Here is a 20,809-nt window from a genome sequence, read left to right on the forward strand (position 1 = left end):
ATTGCTATTCTGGACTGTTTTTTGAGAATGTCCCCAAGAACCATCTCCTTTCATCGAGGGGTCTAGTTTGCCTAAGAAGCTTCGTAAGGAATGAAAGAGGGTTCACCTGCTGGCCAGTGGTTTGGGAGGGCCTGGAAACAAGGGTCTCTGCTGTTTCTCCCCCACCCCCTACTGCTCTTGTGGCTCTTCTTGCCCAGGGTCTTCTGTGTGTGGGAGAGGCAGGGGCCATGTCTGACAGGTGGGCCAGCTGCCACCTCACTGGGGGTGGTCTCATCACTGCTTTTGAGGTCTGAGTATCAAAGACACTTCACATAAGAGCCAGCACATCCACTTTCTTCTCAGACTCATCTGTTGTGTTCCCACCTGTGATGGTTTGGCAGGGTCTGTATGTTACCAAACAAACCCCCTCAGCATGGGCGCATCCATGTGTCTGTGAGGGAAGGGTGGTTTGGGGATGGCACCCAAGCTAGATTGTGTTGGCATTCCTGATCCCAGACTAGCCCCACAGTGCTGTCTGTCCTCTGTGCATGCATGCTAAGTCACTTCATTAGTGTCCAACTCTTTGCAACCTTATGGACTGTAGCCCGCCAGGCTCCTCTGTCCATAACATTCTGCAGACAAGAATAGTTGCCATGCCCTCCTCCAGGGGATCTTCCTGACCCAGGGATTGAACCCACATCTCTTATGTCTCCTGCACTGGCAGGCAGGTTCTTTACCACAAGCGCCACCTGCGAAAGCAAGGTAGCAGGAGAGGGAGGGTAGGAACAGCTAAGACCACCTGTGCACACCTGGGTTCTTTTTGAGTTAGGAGAAACAGTCGTGCCTAATGTGATATTTTCTTATTTTTTTTCTTTTCCTTTTTAATTGGAGGAAAATTGCTTTACAATATTGTGTTGGCTTCTGCTATACAATAACACAAATTAGTCATTTATATATACATATATATATAATGACTTATATATATATATATATATATATATATATATCCTCTGCCTCTTGAGCCTCCCTCCTCTCCCCCATCACACCATTCTAGGTCATTACAGAGGGCCAGGCTGGGCTCACTGTGATATAGCAGCTTCCCACTAGCTGTCTATTTAACACATGATTGTGTGTATATATCAATGCTACTTCCTCAATTCATCCCACCCACTCCTTCCCCTGCTCTGTCCACAAGTCCATTCTCTATATCTGCAACTCCACTCCTTCCCTACAAACAGATTCATCAGTATCATTTTTCTAGATCCCATTTATATACATTAATATATTATATTTGTCTTTCTCTTTCTGACTTACTTTATTCTCTATAACAAACTCTTCATCTACCTCACTACAACAGACTCACATTCATTCCTTTATATGGCTGAGTAATACAGCACATCTTCTTTATCCATTCCTCTGTCAATGGACACAAGGTTGCTTCCATGTCCTAGCTATTGTAAATAGTGCTGCAATGAACATTGGGGTTCATGTGTCTTTTTGAATTGTGGTTTTCTCAGGGTATATGCCCAGTAGTGGGATTGCTGGGTCATATGGTAGATTTATTCCTAGTTTTTAAGGAATCTCCATACTGTTCTCCATAATGGCTGTATCAGTTTACATTCCCACCAACAGTGCAGGAGGGTTCCCTTTTCTTCCCATCCTGTACAGCATTTATTGTTCACAGATTTTTTGATGATAGCTGTTCTGATTGGTGTGAAGTGATACCTCATTGTACTTTTGATTTGCATTTCTCTAATAATGAGTGATGTTGAGCATCTTTTCATGTGTTTATTGGCCATCTGTATGTCTTCTTTGGAGAAATATCTGTTTAGGTCTTCTGCTAATTTTTTTATTCAGTTGTCTTGTTTTTCTGATATTGAGCTATATGAGCTGCTTATATATTTTGGAGATTAATCCTTTGTCAGTTGCTTCATTTGAAATTATTTTCTCCCATTCTGAGAGTTGTCTTTTCATCTTGTTTACAGTTTCCTTTGCTGTGCAAAAGCTTTTAAGTTTAATTAGGTTCCATTTGTTTTTATTTTGATTACTCGAGGTGGTGGGTGTTGGAGGACACTGCTGTGATTTATGTCAGAGCATACTGCCTATGTTTTCCTCTAAGAACTTTATAGTTTCTGGCCTTATATTTTAGTCTTTAATCAATTTTGAGTTTATTTTTGTGTTCTGTGTTAGGAAGTGTTCTAGTTTCATGCTTTTACATGTAGTTGTCCAGTTTTTGCACACTACTTATTGAAGAGACAGTCTTTTCTCCATTGTATATTCTTGCCTCCTTTGTCAAAGATAAGATACCCATAGGTACATGGGTTTATCTCTGGGCTTTCTATCTTGTTCCATTGGTCTGTATTTCTGTTTTTGTGCCTATACCATACTGTCTTGATAAGTCTGAAGTCAGGAAAGTTGGTTTCTCCAGCTCCACTTTTCTTTCTCAAGATTGCTTTGGCTATTTGGGGTCTTTTGTGTTTCTATACAAATTGTAAGATTTTTTTGTTCTAGTTCTGTGAAAAATGCCATTGTAATTTGATAGGGATTGCATTGAATCTTTAGATTGCTTTGGGTAGTATGGTCATTTTCACAATACTGATTCTTCCAATCCAAGAACATGGTGTATCTCTTCATCTGTCCATGTTCTTTGATTTCTCTTATCAGTGTCTTATAACTTTTTGCATACAGGTCTTTTGTCTCTTTAAGTAGGTTTATTCTTAGATATTTTATACTATTTGTTGTGGTGGTGAGTGGGATTGTTTCCTTAATTTCTCTTTTTTATTTTTCATTGTTAGTGTATTGGAATGCAAGGGATTTCTGTGTATTAATTTTGTGATTATAAAATCACCTCAACAAAAACCTTGGGCTCTAAATCTCAAACAGCCTGCCCTTAAACAATGCCACTGGAGGAAGTAATACATTCTCTGTGGCCCCTTGAGGAAGAAACTGCTCAGAAACTTGCTCCTGGACCCTCCAGACTCTGCCTGATCAGAGAGTGTGTGTGTGGTCATAGGAACCCTGAAATGATAATGATATTGATTGGGCGGGGGGGGGGGGGGGGGGGCACAGAACAGAGCTGCCCCAGAATAAAAGAAACATGAGACAGAGCAACTAAACCCATGGATGGACCTTGTTGGACAACTAGGGGCTCAAGCTGCTGAAGCCAGCATTCCTCACAGACAGATCAGACAGCCTCAGGGAATTTCAGGAATTTCCCTGGCCGCTCCCCGCTCAGATCACCTCCTTGAATCTCCAGGGCACTTTTCATACTTTGAGAAGACACACCCCTTCACCTTCACCTCCTGATCCTCCAGGCTGAACCCAGTGGAGTCAAAAGCCCCATCTGTGTGTTGCTGTAAAGCTGGTTTCAACGAAAACAGCAATGGACCTTCCCAGCCAGGCAGTGTCTGAACCTCTTTTCACGCTATTGGAGGTATAGCCACACTTAAAATGTCCCAGAAACACTGAATCGATGGGACATGAGATCACTGGGCTCATTAGCTGAGTTGATAAACATAACAGATAATAATCCTTCCCCACACATAGCCCAAGGTCTCCAAGATCCTCATCATGCACACAGTCCTATGAAGCAGATAGCAGGTATTTTAACATGCCCATTTTACAGAAGACCCTGATTCTCAGAAAGTTTCAACACTTGTCCCTTCAGGGGCACTCTGTGTGAGCAGCAAATCGGGGCTAAGAAAATCATGTGCACATTCAGTTTTCTCAATAAACTTTTTCTAGTGCCTGGCAAAACTCTTATTGCATATGACAACTGCCTAGATTCAGGAAATATTGCAGTACAGAGCAATTTTCTACCTAGAGTGAGGGAAATGTTACTTTTTAGGAAAGACACTATTTCAATTCGATTAAAATGCAAGATGAGCCCATGCCTAGCACCCAACATGTTAAAATACACTTACCTGTGGGCACAGATAAACCCAGAGGAGCAGACATGCAAGTTACCTCAAATATAATTAGCACGTAGACCCCAGCGAGGATGACCGCGGCAATGGTCACTTGTGCTTCAACACTTGCGCGGAGGTACTGATGAGTCATCAGAAGAGGAACAATCTGGGTCTGCTGGAGGGAGGCTCGGACGCTGATGGAAACAGGCTCTCTGAAGAATGAAGCAAATATCTTACCACCACTGGTAAAGGAAACAGACCTGACATCAACCATTAGCACTTGCTCCCTCGACTTTCTTCCCAACACCAGTCGCCCACGGCTATAACCAGAGCCTGAACCAATCGCAGAGTGCCTAACCTGCCAGACGAGGGGCCCTGAGCACAGGCGAGCTTCGAGAATACATGCACAGCCTCCCCATAGCCAGGCCCTCTGACACAGCTCCTCAGCCTCCCATCAGGCACTGCCTGCCTCACCACAATGCCAGCAGCCCAGCAATGAACAGGGGCAAAGATGTTCACAGTGGTTCAAACCACTTAATTTTCCATCTTCCTCCTCACCATACATCTGATTCCTTTGTGCACATGCTAAGTCACTCCAGTTGTGTCTGACTCTGCAACCCTATGGACTGTAGCCAGCCAGGCTCTCTCTGTCCATGGGATTCTCCAGGCAAGAATACTGGAGTGGATTGCCATGCCCTCCTCCAAGGGATCTTCCCAACCCAGAGGTCGAACCTGTGTCTCTTATGTCTCCTGTATTGGCAGGTGGATTCTTTACCACTAGTACCACCTGGGAAGCCCATGCTAACAAATAGCAAATCCAACGATTCTCACATGCGAGAAATTTGAAAAAGGGTCATGTGCAACCTGAGAACAGGTAGTCAGGTTGTCACTAATGGTGGGAAAACTCCAAGAACAAGAAGTATGCAGATCAACAGTATATGGCCTGGTGAAAATAAAGACTCTAAAATTTCAGTAACTGCTCTGAGCTGAATTGTGTCCCCTTAAAACTCATATCTGGACATCCTAGTTCTCCATACTTCAGGATGTGACTGTATTTGGAGATAAGGTCTTCACAAAGGTGATTAAGTGAAAAACAGTGACACTAACATGACTGGTGTCCTTGTAAGGAAAGGCATTTGGGGCACAGAGATTCAGATGGATGGCCACTGGGGACATGGGGGGAAGACAGCATCCACACACCAAGGAGAAGGACCTCAGGAGGGGCAGGCCCTGCTGACAACTTGAGGAAATAGATGTCTACTGTTTCAGCCACATGTCTGTGGTATTTATTATAGCAGGCCTAGCAAACTTATGTAGTAACCAAAAGTACAGACTTAACATGGAGTAGCATTACAGAAAAAGAATTCTAAGATATACTAGAATTCCCCATTGTGTAGCTTCATGATATTAATGAATTTAAAGTATCAGATGTAAAACATAGTTTGCTTCAAAATGGGTTCTGCAATCTTACTTCCTGACACCTGTGGTTTTGACACCCACCACAGACTCATGATCACTGGCTACACAAGAGAAGCAACTCCAAGCCCATAACTTGCCTAGCTATTTATAACTGGAGTCCCAAGGGTCACACTTCTCTAGGGAACATGTCCCAGAGGAGCTTCCCTGAGACTTCAGTCACCAAGACCTACCTGCTAAGAACCTCAAAGGTCCTGCTCACCACCACGTGCTCACTTCTGCTTGGATTTAAAAATATTGTCCAGTTATGAGTGACCTGCAAAAAATTGAAGCATGAAATCCTGGTAAGGCTTTGAATCTGGGCCATCAGCTGGGGTCCAGCAGTGTTCAAGGTAGGTGCCTGTCTAGAATAAGAAAAGGAGAAGAGCACAAATGCTTTTCACACAGAGATGTTAGAGACAGCCAGGTGACGTGCAGCTGGAACATCCGTGATTGGGAGGGCTGTGTTTAAGAAAAAGAATATGAAAATACAAACACAAAATTCATGTACAAAGACACAGAAATACAGAAGTAAATATAACCTATTAAGAGAAAAGGAAATCAGTCTGCACATTACTGGAGACACAGTCTTCTGAACCCACTGAGGCAACTGACCAGAAAGACTGCTTTCTGTTTGCAAACTGGAGGCAGGAAACTCTCCACACCCAGGTCCCAGAAGCCTGTGGGAGGGGGGCCTGAGGATGAGCTTCCATTTTCACAGGCCAAGGTGCCCTTGTCAAGGGCAGAGGAGTGGAAACGCCAGATGAAAGGGGCCAGATGTGTGCAGAGATGGAGGTGCTGGTGGGGCAGAGAGAGGCGGGAGGCCTGGCTGTGGCTGCTGGGAAAACTTCAGTGGGAGGACAGAAGTCTTGCCACCCACAAATCATAAGGAAAATTGAAAACAGGAACTCTGAAGTTGGTCAAAGCCTGAATTTAAAACTTTCATGTTTGGAAAGAGTGTATCAGAAAAAAAAAAAAAAAAACCCTTCAGTAAAAATCTCCTGTGTTGTGTTTCTGGAGCAGGCAAGCTCAATACAGACCCAAGGGTAGGCAAGTGTTAATGTGTCAGCAGGCTACAAAAGGTCATGCCCTCCTCCACACAAGGTCACAGAGGGAACCATCAGCAGATTAACTGTGCCTACCTCATCTTTACTGAGGAAGCCTTGCCAGCGAACTATGCAATGCATACAGGGAAGCCAAGTTTGTCCTAAGACCATGGCTAGAGCAACCGGTTTAGAACATCAGTGCTGCATCAGCCATTGTCCATGAAACCGCAGCCTTCTTCACAATGAAACTTTGGCTGTGGGGACACTGCTCTGTATGGCAGAAGAATATGTGATAGGTGCTATCCCCACCACTACTGCAGTTATACTCCATTTTGGATGACACAGCCTCATAGACCAGCAGCATTTCCTTCTATTAGTTATAACAGGGGAAATCTGTGAAATAGGGATATGACTTCATATGGAAGTCATCATGGAAATCCAGGGGAGTCCCTGAGACCAGGATTTGGGGGACAAGAGAGAGAAACTAGGCCTTGTCTGGGCTCTGGGATATGGTGGCTAGGACTGCTGGCTCTCCTAACCTTTGCAGGATGTGAACTAAAGTCCTTGCCTTAGATGCTGAGCACAAGGTCATATTGGTACAGAAGGAGAAGCTCAGGGAAAGCAGACACAGTCTTAGCTAAGAGTCCACAAATTCAAGGGAACCATGGTGTTGAACTGTCTTCTGTACCATGAAGTAAGGGTCAGGTTTAACTGCACTTTCAAATATATGTGTCCATGAATTGCCCCAAAAAACACTATAAATTGAAAAAAAGAAACCTCAAAAGCTTGACTTTACTGAAATGGTGAGAGTTTTATAACCACCTTACAGAAAGGAGAATTTCCATGACAAAATAAAAGATAACGGCTTGCCTAATAATGGTGTCATTACTCTAGGGCGCCCATCAAATCCATTCAAGAAGAAATTCAAGTTATAAAGAAATAAAATGAGTTTTTACAGTTCTTTTCAAATAACTTTTAAGTGTAACCTGCTGTGGCCGCCGCCGCCTGGAGCCTGGAGTGTAAGCCTGGGTCACCTCCACCACCACGTGCTCTTCTCTCCCGAGACGACTTGGGCCACTGGCCACCAAGGCCCCTGCCAGGTCCACCTGGAGCAGCATGGAGTCTGCATGGCTGCTGAGGTTCACAGCTGGGGGAGCGTCAAGGTAAACTACAGAACAAGAAGGAGCGGCCTGGATTGCCGCCCCCGGCCCCCACCCTCCCAGGGAACACCCATCTCGGAAGGTACACAAGGAAAGGAGAGTCCAGGCCCTCCCCTCCACCTGCCCCTGACCGCTCCTACTTCTTCAGCCCCTCACTCCAGACACACGCAATTGGTTTTGCTTTCTTTAATTGTGTTTAAAAAAGAAAGTGTTTTTATCAGCACTGTTTTCTATATTAGAGCTGAGAATGGGCAGCCAGCTCTTGGCTAGAAAGCATCTACCCACAGCTATGCTGGTACCTGGCTTCCAAAAAGGACAAAGGCAAACAGAAGTCACACATGAGGCAGGATATAATAGGGAAAGGCCCAAAGAGACCCTGGTGATTCTGCCACACTGAAATCATTCCTGTCTTGGTCTCTCCCCAAGGCAGACACATAATATGCATGGAGTGGAAAAAGATATTTCAGCACAGAATAAACGTTAGAGACCTTGCAGAAACCCAGGAGATGGATCAGCACCCTCGAAGGCTAATATCAGAAAAGCAGAGGCTTCTTCTTCTAATAATGTAGTGAATGTTTATGGAGCATCCCTGGTAGCTCAGCTGGTAAATGATCTGCCTGCAATGCAGGAGACCTCAGTTCAGTTCCTGGGTTGGGAAGATCCCCTGGAGGAGGGCATGGCAACCTACTCCAATATCCTTGCCTGGAGAATCCCCATGAACAGAGATGCCTGGTGGGGTACAATCTTTGAGGTTGCAAACAGTCAGACTGAGTGACTAATCAGAGCACAGCAAATCGCAAGCAAAGAGCAGAGAGAATGGAACAAGGCCTCTGTCCTTGCGGGGGTGTCACGCCCTAGCAGGAAGAGTAAAACACGCTGTGATTAACCACCACTCAGATGGAGTGCACACAAAATCCAAGGGACACTGGACCACATGTGCCTCTGCCCTCCCTTCCCTCTGTCTTTCCAGATGCCCACATTGTGCCTGGAAGTCAAAGCCCACTGCAATGTTCTGGTGTCAGCAGTGACTTATGGATCCCAGCAACTTGGACCTGTGGTCAAGCCCACCCTGCAGGCAGCTTTGATCCTTGCCTTCCAGCCATGCTGAAAGGTCTGCTCTGCTAAGGTCATATCTTGCTTTTGCCTCAGAGGCCTCCCCCAAACCTAGAGAACCCCACTATCTTTTGAGATCTTGCTCAAGCTCTCCTCTCCTTAAACCCTTCCTTGTCATCCACCGCTTGAGAGGATCCTCACTCCTTCCTGTGTCCTCTGTAGATCAGGCTTACTCTGTTAAAGAGCTCACTCACAACATACTATGGTGTGTTTTAGACTTTTCTCCCCCCTGGTCTAGCTCCTCAAGCGAAGAAACTACATGCTATTCATTTCTCTACTTCTCTGGAAACCAACACGATTCTCACCATATTTTATGTCCCAAAAAAATCTTGTTATAACTAATAATGTTTGTTTACAGTATCATCCTTCAAGTCCTTTGAACCTATATGAGAGTCCCAGCCAGACCAGGTCATGGAACAGAGAAGACAAAGAAATCATCTTCTTCTGTTGTACCCAACCATGGGCTTCTTGCTTTTTCCATTGCTCAAATCCATGACTCAAATTTAAGCCGTCTGTCGAGCTTGACTCAACCCAGCCCCACTGTGCGCACCAGGGCACTCTCCTGGGCGTTCCCGGCTCACGGTCTCCACACTGCTCTTCTAACAAATGTGGCCATCCACTTTGCTCTGGTGCTCTCAGCACAGAGAACTGTGTCCTGAAGGCCCACACACGACGGGAAAAAGACACACGAGCAATTACTGGGCTGCCAGCAGTGCGCCACGGCAGCGCACGGAACAAACCCGCAAGGTTCACCTCAACTGCGGGGTCTCTCAGGCTTCTCCTTCAGTTTGCTTCAGAGCTTATCTAATGCTGGGCTCAGAAGCACTGGCCAGAACCTCCTCCTTGACCGAACTTGAGTCAGGATCCTCTGAGCCCTCCTCTTGACTAGGCCTTGACCTTGGCCTGGTGAGCCACCGAATAGGGATGTTAACATCTTCTAGGCTCTTCTTCTTCCATGAACTCCAGCAAGTTCTCACAGGGACGATGAGTGGAATGGGAAGACCCCTGAGAAAGCTTGAATTTGCTAGGGAAGCACATCAAATCTGGAGCCCAAGAGTACAACAGAACCCTAAGAGCTGCAGACAGGTAAGATGAGAAAGCAGCCCTACCCCTGAAGGGTGGTAGGAACAGTGCAGGGCCTGGCAGGCAGATGAAAGAAGGCTGAGAAGTTCCAGGTGTCTGGGGCACTGACAGTTACCATGGCAACCATAGACCACAACACAGCCAACATTTAACTGGATTTACATAACTCCCCCTGGCCCATAGACCTTCAAACTTAAAACTTCATCTCTGTGCTATGGACTGAATGTCCATGTCCTCCTCCAAGGGATCTTCCTGACCCACGGATGGAATCCAGGTCTCTGCATCTCCTGCATCGGCAGGCAGATTCTTTACCACTGAGGCACCTGGGAAGCCTGGGTCTCTAAAGAAATAACTGAAAGCAAATGAGGCATAAGTTGAGGCCAGATTTGATACTATCTGTGTTCTTATAAGAAGAGACACCAGAGAGTTCTCACTCTTTACACACACACACACACACACACACACAGGAGACATAGCAAGAAGGTGGCCATCTGAAAGCCAGAAAAAGAGTTCTCACTAGAAATCAAATCAGCCCATCCTGACCTTGGATGTCCAGCCTCTAGAACTGTGAGAAATAAATGTCTGTTGCTTAAGTCATCCAGGTTTGGTATTCTATTGTAGCAGCTGAGACCTATAAAATGGCAAGAGATTCCAGAGGATAAGAAACCAAGCAATCATCAAACTCAGATGACACTGCCAAGGAAAGAACTTAAAGCTAGGTAAAGAGGAACCATTCAAGCTAAAACATAGGCAGGGGCTGAGGTGGGGTTGTGGGGACAGAAAGAGCATCCAACAGCCACAGAAAGCCGGGCCTTAACTGAAATACATTGCTTGCTGTCACCTTTCCATGGGGAATCTCTCCACCACCCACCCACTGCAGTCTCACTAAAGCCCCCTCCCTTATGTTCTGAAACCTCATCTTTCAACAAACATCCTGCAGGAACAAAAAGCACATGGGGAGTAATCATGATTGCTTATGCTGTGACCTTGGGCAACATCATAATAGTTCTCAGGTCTTTTCACTTTGTGACTCAACCTTGGGTGACTGTCCATCTCAAAAAAGGTTCAGATACAGTAGCTTTCCAGCGGTGACACAGCCAGCAACTGCCAGAGCTTTCCTTGATCTGGATACAGGCTAAATAAAATCTGAAACAATCAGAAACATTTAATGATAGATTTGTGGTGTGAGAGCAATAGGATTTAAGTAACTTTGATAAGAGCTGAAAATAGGGTTATGATAATTGTGCTGCTTGATGTATCCAAAATTTACCTGCTTACTCTGAATAGCTTTCCTGAGATATTAAAAGATAAAATTCTGAACCATTAAACAATTTTTTTTTGCTACAATGGGCCTTGATTACTGATATTTGACAGTTTTAAGGATTGACTACCCAGCCCTAAAATTAAATTGTCAGAGGAGGGTAAATGTGGAGAGTGGGGAAAACAACCCATATGATGGTGAGAGCTCACGTGGTGGAATTTTCAGAGCACCTTATACACCCTCAGAAACTAAACTAAAGTGATGATGAGATAACAGATTACAGAGGTTCAAAACAAATTTCTCAAATTCCGTTTTGGTTGTGTCCACAAAACACCAAAATTTCGATTACCAGAAGAGTGAAGACCAGACACAGAGGTCAGGCGAGCTCTCAGGGATCGGGAGAGGATTGGCCCACCCACACTCCCCCTGGAGAATCCCAGGACACCCACCCACTGGGCCGCACTAAGCAGCTGGGTCTTCAGAAACACACAGTTGTTTGAATAGGAAGCAGAGAGGCAAACTGGCAACCAAGAAAGTAAACTCATAAAGCTTTCAGTTCACTGTAATTGTTTTTAGCCTAGATTTCCTTTCTCTGGACCCCTCCTCTCCTCCCTTGTGGGTTATTAAAGAGTTGCCTGTATTCAATTCAATTCAGCAAATATTGATTTCATGCACCCTTGCTGTCTGAGATGCAACGTGGCTCTCTACACGTCACACTGAGAAGAGACGACTCTGGTCATGCACTATCCTGCACCCGCATAGAACCCCAGTCCTCATGCCCACACACACAGATAATGAAGACCATGTGCTTACAGCTACACATGGTCACACACACGCAGCTTCCAGTCACAAAGGGCACCCAGCACAGCTGCCCCACACTGCCTGCTGAGAAGAGCCATAACCACACAGTCCTGGAGTCCAGAGGGCACAGGTATGGAAACACTACTCACCCACCCCTTCCTTGCTCATAAGCTCATACCCTGTCACATATTGGGGTCTCTCAAAAATGGCCCACACAAAGTATCCTATGCCAATGATAAAATTAGATAATAATTATTAACTGCAAAAATAACTCCCTAGGTACACACACAAGCTCGAAATGGTCACAGACCACAAAAGACCTACTTGTCCCACAGAGGATTGCACATGCACAAACACACAGCAGACAGGAATCCTCACATCCATATGCACACACACAGATTGGGCAGGGGGAGGTTCACAGTTGCTCATTCAGCAAATGTGTTTTAACTGCCTGCAATGTGGTCTTGGCTAGGGCCACATCAGGGCACATACCACACAAATGCTGGCAATGACACTCATGACACCTCAAGTCAGAGGAGCACTCAGGTTGCCTCCAGGGTTCTAGCTCTGCAACCATCCCTGGGGATGTAGGGCAAGTAAAATCAGAGCAGTCTCCAGGGAAGAGGCAGACAGAGAACTTCACTCTCTCCCAGACAGCATGATTCAGCTGGGCACCACCCCAAAAGGGCACTGAGACATTCCTAAGGGCAACCATGATTGCTGGACATTCCCAACACAAATAAAAAGTGCTTATTGCATGTGGTTGAAAAGAGAATTTGGCAAAAGCCACTTAAGGTAGGGATTAAGACCCCGGGGCAAGCTGCCTTCTACAGACCATAGCCAGATCCTCATGGTTTCCACTGTACAAAGCGGGGCAAAAGTAGAGGAACATTACTAAGGGCGGGACTCCCTAGCCACCTCCAAATTGCCATCTCACATTCCCTCAGCATCTCTTCCTAAGAAATGCGTGTGTTCCACAGCTCAGGTGCCCTGCCACCCAGCCCGAAGCACCCAGGGACTCTGCCAAGCAGACAGCAAGGCTCAGCATGCCGTGGTACTCACAGAGCACAGCACCACAAAGACAAATAGGCCTGCAACTTTTAGCCACCGCACACAGCACCTGCAAGAGAAAAGACAGGTCCCAGATCACACTGATGGCAGTCCTATTTGCATGCACCCACAAAGGTCAAACCTCAGACGTCTGCTGAAGCCTTGACTAATGTCCATCTCAAAGCCATGTGTGGAATTCTTTCTATAACATTATGAAGGAAGATACTGCTGAGAATACCAATGACCTGTTGTAAACATACAGCTTCTTGAGAAGCAGTTCAGAGGAGGTTACAGGAGGAAACAAAGTTAAACCTGAATGTCTGAACACATCTTCTTGTCAGAGATGCTAAAGTTCAAGATTTGGGCCTCTTTACTAGCTTTTTAAAGGCTCTGGTTTCCTGGAAACAAGCTTTATCTTGGCTCTCAGATTCATATTTATCAATTATTTTCCCTTAAGTTTTCTGGAAGGTAAGAACATGGATTTGATCATTGAATAAACATTGACTGAGGCATAACCAAACAATTCAAGAAAGAATTTGCAGTGCTATAACTGGTTGTACCAGCAGAATTCTTTAAGAATTCCTTAGGAGATAATTTAGCAGACAATCCAGCCCTCTGTGGACCCCTGATAGTCATCATTACACACTTCTCCATTGTGACCCTCAGGCCTTTGGGCAAATATGGTCCTGGCAGCCACTCCAGGCTTATCTCTGCTCCTTTCGCCTCCTCAGGGCCCACCAGATCCCATCTCCTGAGGATGCTATCACTGCCCAGTTTCTGGGGGGTGCTCTCCCCTGGCTGCTTCTCCAGGGCAGGCACTGGGATATTTGTGCTCAGCTCCTGCCAAAGATAGGGTGCTGGTATACAGCTTGTGCTTCATACATGTTTATAGAATGAAAGAACAAAGCCTATATTGGGACATCTTTTTCAAAATCTTTCTGATCCTTTCAAAATGGCAAAACCTTGTTTTGCATTCTTTTAGATTTAACGAATTTGATGAATAATCATAGCATACTTCCAAATTATGATCAATAGTTCCTATTCAAATGGGAATAAAAAATATTTCTTTTTAAAGCATGAAGCATTAACTGAACTACCCTAAACACAGATGTCTTTCTACATAACTGACACATACAGCAGAGCTGACCATCCAAAATAGCTTTTACAAGTTTCAACAATAATGTGTAGTATTTTCTAGACATGTTAAAAAGAATGTCACTAAATTTTTCAGTCAAGTGGAAAGTTTGAGGCAGCTACTCTATGAATCATAAAAGATAAAACAACTACTGAATGTAAAGGCTTAAATGTACTTGATCCTATTTTCCACGCCACAGGATATTTGAAGAACCTCACATCCTCTGGAGTTGTGAGCCAGCATGCTAGAGAAGGGTGTTCACAGTATCAGGGCTTACGATCATGGTGAACGACGGGGACCAGGTACCTGTTCACATGCTTTCACATAATTCAAACAATTTTATAGCAGATTAAACTGGCTGAATATTTACCATGCCTATAGCTAAGACCAGCCATGGTACAGAAACTACACATGGCTAGGAGTGAAACCATTAGGTGTCTTTTCAGGGGGCTCTGAAGAGCTCCTGGTCCTTTCTGTCTCAGTGCAGAAAGAATTCAGCGAGAGATAAAGTAACAGACAGAAGTGATTTATCAGAATAGGACATTTGTGAGGCTTATAAGTGAGTGAGTGAGACAGTGTCACACCCTGAGAACTGAGTGGGCCACAGTTCTGTAATCAAAGGTAAAGTGGGGAAGGGGAGAAGACATCTTCGTCTTTCTTGAGTAAATGCAAGCTTCCACCATCCTCCTCCAGGTTGAGCAGGGGAGTTTTTCTTGTCCCTATATGATCAAGCTAGGTTCACAAATCATTATTTTTTTATGTGTGCAGAGAGCATGTTATTGAGCTCATTAGGCAGGATGGTGTCTCATGCCACCACTGTTTTATTGCTTTGGGGCATGTCTTGTGCTTCTGTTGCATGGCTTGTTGCTAAAAATGTCTGCTAGGTTTTGGTTTTGTGGTTAAGCAAACATGCTTTCTTGAGTAATCATTAAAGTACAAGAGTCTCTCACATTTTTTCCACTACATTCCCCAACTGGGATTTAATTACCTACATTGTCCCTTCACTATATCCCTATCAGGAGGCATGGTAGAAAAGACATCTCCATGGTCAAGCATTGGTGGGGGACCTGGGGTCACGTTCCTGCCCCTACCCCTTTGCTTCTCTCAAAAACCTGCATGAAAGTGAAAGTGAAAGTCACTCAGTCGTGTCCGACTCTTTGTGACCCCATAGACTATATAGTCCATGGAATTCTCCAGGCCAGAATACTGGAGTGGGTAGCCTTTCCCTTCTCCAGGGGATCTTCCCAACCCAGGGATCAAACCCAGGTCTCCCACATGGTGGGTGGATTCTTTATCAGCTGAGCCACATGGGAAGCCCATGCATGACCTCAGGCAATATCCTTACTCTCTGAGGTACCTTCCTTTATCTACCTCTCAAGATTGCCTGTCACATCAACAGGACAACTGAGAGTGGGCCTTTCTGGCTAAAGACAGATACACTTTGGGATGCAGGCAGGTACACTTTGAATCAGCCCTTCAAACAGCTTCAGAAAAGATGGGCCCCATATGTAGAGAAATAATAACACTAATATTTGATAGCTTCATGGTGTCCTCTCACCTATCCATGGGTTTTCGCATAGACCATCCTACTGGAAGCCACAGAAGGCTGTGAGCAAAGGGAATGCCAGGCAACAAGGAGATAGTTGCATGGACATGTCTGGCCCCTGCTGGTTCCTCAGCTGCCTCTGAGCAGATACAGAATGGGGACCTTGGCAGTCCTGGACCACAAGCCTTACTCTGTTCCTAAACAAGCCACTTTCAAGTATATGGTTCTCAATAGAACACTTCTTTCAAGTGAATGCTCACGCAGAAGCCCCAGCACACAAAGCAGAGAGAGCACTCCTCCTCTGACCCATGCGAGTGGTCCTGCAAAAAGCCTTCACATCCCCCGGGCATGTGCACGCTTTGCCCTCCTATATACGCGTGGAGGGCTTGGCCCCTCTCGGACCCACCCAATCCCTTGCCCCTTGGGAGGAAATTAACAAGATGGCACCAGTCTCTTGTCCCATGCTCTCACGCCCTCTCACCCCACGTTCTGTAAACAGTGACTTTGCATGGTTATGTAACAGCTGAGATCACTTAGAGCACTGCACATACGCCTCACGAGGTACTCGCTTGGCCACGGGCTTCTTTTGTTCTGGAAATATATATAAGTTTCACCTGGAAAAGCCCTGAAGGGCTGTGTGCAGTTATGTTATGTCTGCTGCTGTGGCTGCTGTGCCAGCCAGGAGATGCCTTTCCTACAGCTCTTCACATCTTCTCCAGCCTCTTAGCTCATGCCTTGCCTACCCTGGGTTCAGTAAACAGTATGCACAGTGAGATTCAGCAAGATGATTGGCATCACAAACAGGATCAGCGAGACACCCCTAAAAACACTCCACTGCACGTGCAGAAACTTTAGTCACTAATTATTAATGGTAATATCAGCTTCTAGAACACCACAGGGACTATTCCCATCTGCAAACCCTCATGGGCGTGAAGACCCCAGCCACACAACAGAAAAGAATATGGAATGTTAGTCACTAAGGTCTGTAATCGGGTTTTCCTGCATCCTTAAAAGTTCCATGCTAGTTCAAATGTGCTCTTATCTGTCTTCCAAGGCCTGAAGGAAAAGCAGACTACTTTCCAGGAAAGTGCCACCCAGCCTTCTTCCTCAGCTCTACCCTGTCCTTGGGGAGGATGTCCTGAGGGCAAGACCCACATCCCTGCCCCAGCCCAGTCTCAGAGCACGTGCTGTGTGACCACCACCCCGTGCCAGCGGGGGCGCTCCAAGTCTTCCTACCTCAGTTCGGCAAGACGGAACCTGAAGCGAGCACTGTCCAGAAGCTCCCCCTTCTCTAAGGAGGCGGATTCAGAGGAACCTGCCAATTCTCTGCTTAGCAGGCATCTTCCCTCCCACTCAGCTGAGCTGTCCTCCCAAGGTTCTTCACCAGTAATGAACTCTGGGTGGCAAATGGGCATGCACCATGACCTGGAAATTGAGGCTTTGTGGTTATTTTCACAGCAACAGTAGCATCTCCAAAACAGTTCATCTAAAAGGTGAGCATAAAATGTGAAATCAACCCTAGGTTTTAAAAGGACCATAAACACTGTAATACTGTCAAACTGGTAGGAATAGATCTTTCTTGACATCACAGACTCTTGACTTCAGGGAAATCTTCTGGGGTCACACAGTCTTCAAAATAAACTGTGGCCCTTCAAGAAACATCAGCTTGTTCTGAGTTTGGAATTTTCCAGTAAACCTTTTTCTGGCTCAGACCAACTCCAGTACATTTCAGTTTTTGCTTTCTCTTTGTGCTGCAGTTCTCAATACCTGGTTCTATTATACTCATCCTGAAGCACAACGAGTGATGTAAGCCTTCCCTCCTCTGTACTAGGTATCTTTGTGTAATGGACCTGTAGAGAAGATTGTCTATATTGTTTTCCCGCCCAATATCTACACAAACAGGAATGAGGAACATCAGTACTGGATTAGATGGACCCAAGAACAAGACCTCTATCTAGAAGGATGGATCAAGGGGTCTTATAAATTTTTGTCAAAATTACATCTGGATGCATTTGTTTACTTTTATTGAATCCTTGAGCTTCTGAACAACTCCTTCAGTACAGATTCTCAGTCAGCACTTGTCTCTAGTAAGGCTGCTCCAAAGCCCAGAATTTCCCTGTATTGCATGGAATACTTGTGGGATGACAATATTGACACAATAGCCACAATCTATTATGTTATGCCTCTCAAACACAGTTAGCTCAATTGGGCATTGTGATTCTCCTGAACCCTTATCGCTTTAGGACTTGTTCACAACAAGAAAAAAAGTTTTATTCATAAGGAGAAGCTCAAAGATGCAAACTAGGCTATGTGAAACCAATATGTAATATCCATGTTCTGCTTCTGAACTGTGATGTGAGACAGTGCTCAGCATCCCAAGACCTCTGTGTTCCAGTCGGTTCAGTTCAGTTCAGTCACTCAGTCGTGTCCAACTCTTTGCGACCCCATGAATCGCAGCACGCCAGGCCTCCCTGTCCATCACTAGCTCCCAGAGTTTACCCAAACTCATGTCCATCGAGTCAGTGACGCCATCCAGCCATCTCATCCTCTGTCGTCCCCTTCTCCTCCTGCCCCCAATCCCTCCCAGCATCAGGGTCTTTTCCAATGAGTCAACTCTTCACACGAGGTGGCCAAAGTATTGGAGTTTCAGCTTCAGCATCAGTCCTTCCAATGAACACCCAGGACTGATCTCCTTTAGGATAGACTGGTTGGATCTCCTTGCAGTCCAAGGGACTCTCAAGAGTCTTCTCCAACACCACAGTTCAAAAGCATCAATTCTTCGGTGCTCAGCTTTCTTCACAGTCCAACTCTCACATCCATACATGACTACTGGGAAAAACCATAGCCTTGACTAGACGGACATTTGTTGGCAAAGTAATGTCTCTGCTTTTTAATGTGCTGTCTAGGTTGGTCATAACTTTCCTTCCAAGGAGTAAGCGTCTTTTAATTTCATGGCTGCAGTCACCATCTGCAGTGATTTTGGAGCCCCCCAAAAAAAGTCTGACACTGTTTTCACTGTTTCCCCATCTATTTCCCATGAAGTGATGGGACCAGATGCCATGATCTTAGTTTTCTGAATGTTGAGCTTTAAGCCAACTTTTTCACTCTCCTCTTTCACTTTCATCAAGAGACTTTTTAGTTCCTCTTCACTTTCTGCCATAAGGGTGGTGTCATCTGTATATCTGAGGTTATTGATATTTCTCCCAGCAACCTCGATTCCAGTTTGGGCTTCTTCCAGCCCAGCGTTTCTCATGATATACTCTGCATATAAGTTAAATAAGCAGGGTGACAACATACAGCCTTGACGTACTCCTTTTCCTATTTGGAACCAGTCTGTTGTTGTCCCATGTCCAGTTCTAACTGTTGCTTCCTGACCTGCATACAGGTTTCTCAAGAGGCAGGTCAGGTGGTCTGGTATTCCCATCTCCTTCAGAATTTTCCACAGTTTATTGTGATCCACACAGTCAAAGGCTTTGGCATAGTCAATAAAGCAGAAATAGATGTTTTTCTGGAACTCTCTTGCTTTTTCGATGATCCAGAGGATGTTGGCAATTTGATCTCTGGTTCCTCTGCCTTTTCTAAAACCAGCTTGAACATCTGGAAGTTCATGGTTCATGTATTGCTGAAGCCTGGCTTGGAGACTTTTGAGCATTACTTTACTAGCATGTGAGATGAGTGAAATTGTGCGGTAGTTTGAAATTCTTTGGGATTGCCTTTCTTTGGGATTGGAATGAAAACTGACCTTTTCCAGTCCTGTGGCCACTGCTGAGTTTTCCAAATTTGCTGGCATATTGAGTGCAGCACTTTCACAGCATCATCTTTCAGGATTTGAAATAGCTTAACTGGAATTCCATCACCTCCACTAGCTTTGTTCGTAGTGATGCTTTCTAAGGCCCACTTGACTTCCCATTCCAGGATGTCTGGCTCTAGGTGAGTGATCACACCTTTGTGATTATCTGGGTCGTGAACCAAGCTCAGGATAAAAGGTTTCATGTTCATGAGTTCTTGGTTTTCTAGATAATCATGAGTTGAAAATGTCTCAGGCCTTAACAGTTTACCAAGTAATTTAAAGGAAAGCACTGAAGGGAATAGATGGGTGAAGTGTTCATTTTCAAAGTTACTCATTAGGAGAGATGAGAGTTGTTATCTCCCTGGTGGCAGAGGCCTTGTTAGGTGCTAGGATGGGATGAAGAGGACTCAGGCTGGCAGGCATAATCACAGTAATACAAGGACAAGTTCCAAACTCAGGACATGCATTTGGTGCTTGAGAGCAAAGAAGAAGGAGCATTGACTCTTGAATGAGCTGTGGAGGAACCAAGGTTTTAGAAAGGAGGTGACATTTGAGCCCCCTTAAACTTGAGTGGGCCTGACCTGGAGAACCAAGGAGGAGAGGAATTCCCTCTCATAAAATGGACTCAGTGGGAACTTTTTCAGGGAAATACAACTTGTCATCAAGAGTTTCCTGGAAGAAGCCAGACTGGCTCTGCTTTGGAAGGTGACAATCAAGATTCCTATACCCTATCAGATTCCTGTGAACTTGAGTCTTTGGACAGTGAGACCAGGAACCCACATGGCATATGAGCACCCTCAAATTCTGATACACCCTACATGGTGAAGGCCCCCAAACAGTTACAGACAGAGCTAGGGAGAAGGTGGGAAGTTCCTCAGAGGCTGTGGGAAGGAGGCTGAGTGCAAGGGTCAGTGGGCAGGAAAAGAAGGTCCAGGATAATGTCCCAAGATTGCAATGTGTGAGCAATCAGAGAACACCAATGAGGTGACTCAGGTTTCTGGAACTTTGCCTGCAGGAGGAAGAGGAGATGAATTGGAGGACTGCATTAGGGTTCACCCTAAGGGAGACAGTCTGTAACTCATCCTACAGAGCAGCTCTGCTTATTGGTTTCAGAACCAGGCAGGTTTATCCTCAAATGGAACTTATAAGAAGTAGAGTTTTCTTTCAAATCATACACTTTCAACTTTATAATTATTGACATTTGAGTTAGATAATTCTTTATTGTGGGGAGGTGTTCTGTGCATTGCAGTATGTTTAGCAGCATTCCTGCCCTCTGCCATAAATGCTAGTACTACAGCTTCCCCATTTGTGACACAAAAATGTCTCCTGACAGTGCCAACCTCAATGCCAGTTGAGAAGCCCTGACCTCTCAAGACAGCCTCTCAGAGCTGTGTCCGTGCATGAGTGTGTGCATGTGCTGTGCAGGCATAGACAGCCTGTCAGAGCTGTGTGCACCATGCATGTGTGCATGTGCTGTGCAGG

General features: G+C 45.3%; 1 protein-coding gene across 6 annotated transcripts in view; it reads right to left on the minus strand.

Annotated features, from left to right (window-relative positions):
• The window catches only part of OCA2 (OCA2 melanosomal transmembrane protein), a 310,825-nt gene that overhangs the window by 205,275 nt on the left and 84,741 nt on the right, over window positions 1-20,809 (minus strand). For all 6 annotated transcript variants that reach the window (XR_011486403.1, XM_070463932.1, XM_070463928.1 and 3 more), the window contains 6 exons: window positions 16,774-16,962; window positions 12,869-12,926; window positions 10,818-10,890; window positions 7,375-7,535; window positions 5,537-5,619; window positions 3,946-4,099 (listed from right to left, as the gene is read on the minus strand). Coding sequence is in view for 5 of the 6 variants with exons in the window: in XM_070463932.1 (XP_070320033.1) it covers window positions 3,946-4,099; window positions 5,537-5,619; window positions 7,375-7,535; window positions 10,818-10,890; window positions 12,869-12,926; window positions 16,774-16,962 (718 nt within the window). In the remaining variant the exon portion in view is untranslated. The remainder of the gene's footprint in view (window positions 1-3,945; window positions 4,100-5,536; window positions 5,620-7,374; window positions 7,536-10,817; window positions 10,891-12,868; window positions 12,927-16,773; window positions 16,963-20,809) is intronic.

Source organism: Odocoileus virginianus, unplaced genomic scaffold, assembly GCF_023699985.2.
Source record: "Odocoileus virginianus isolate 20LAN1187 ecotype Illinois unplaced genomic scaffold, Ovbor_1.2 Unplaced_Contig_9, whole genome shotgun sequence".
NCBI lineage: Eukaryota > Metazoa > Chordata > Mammalia > Artiodactyla > Cervidae > Odocoileus > Odocoileus virginianus.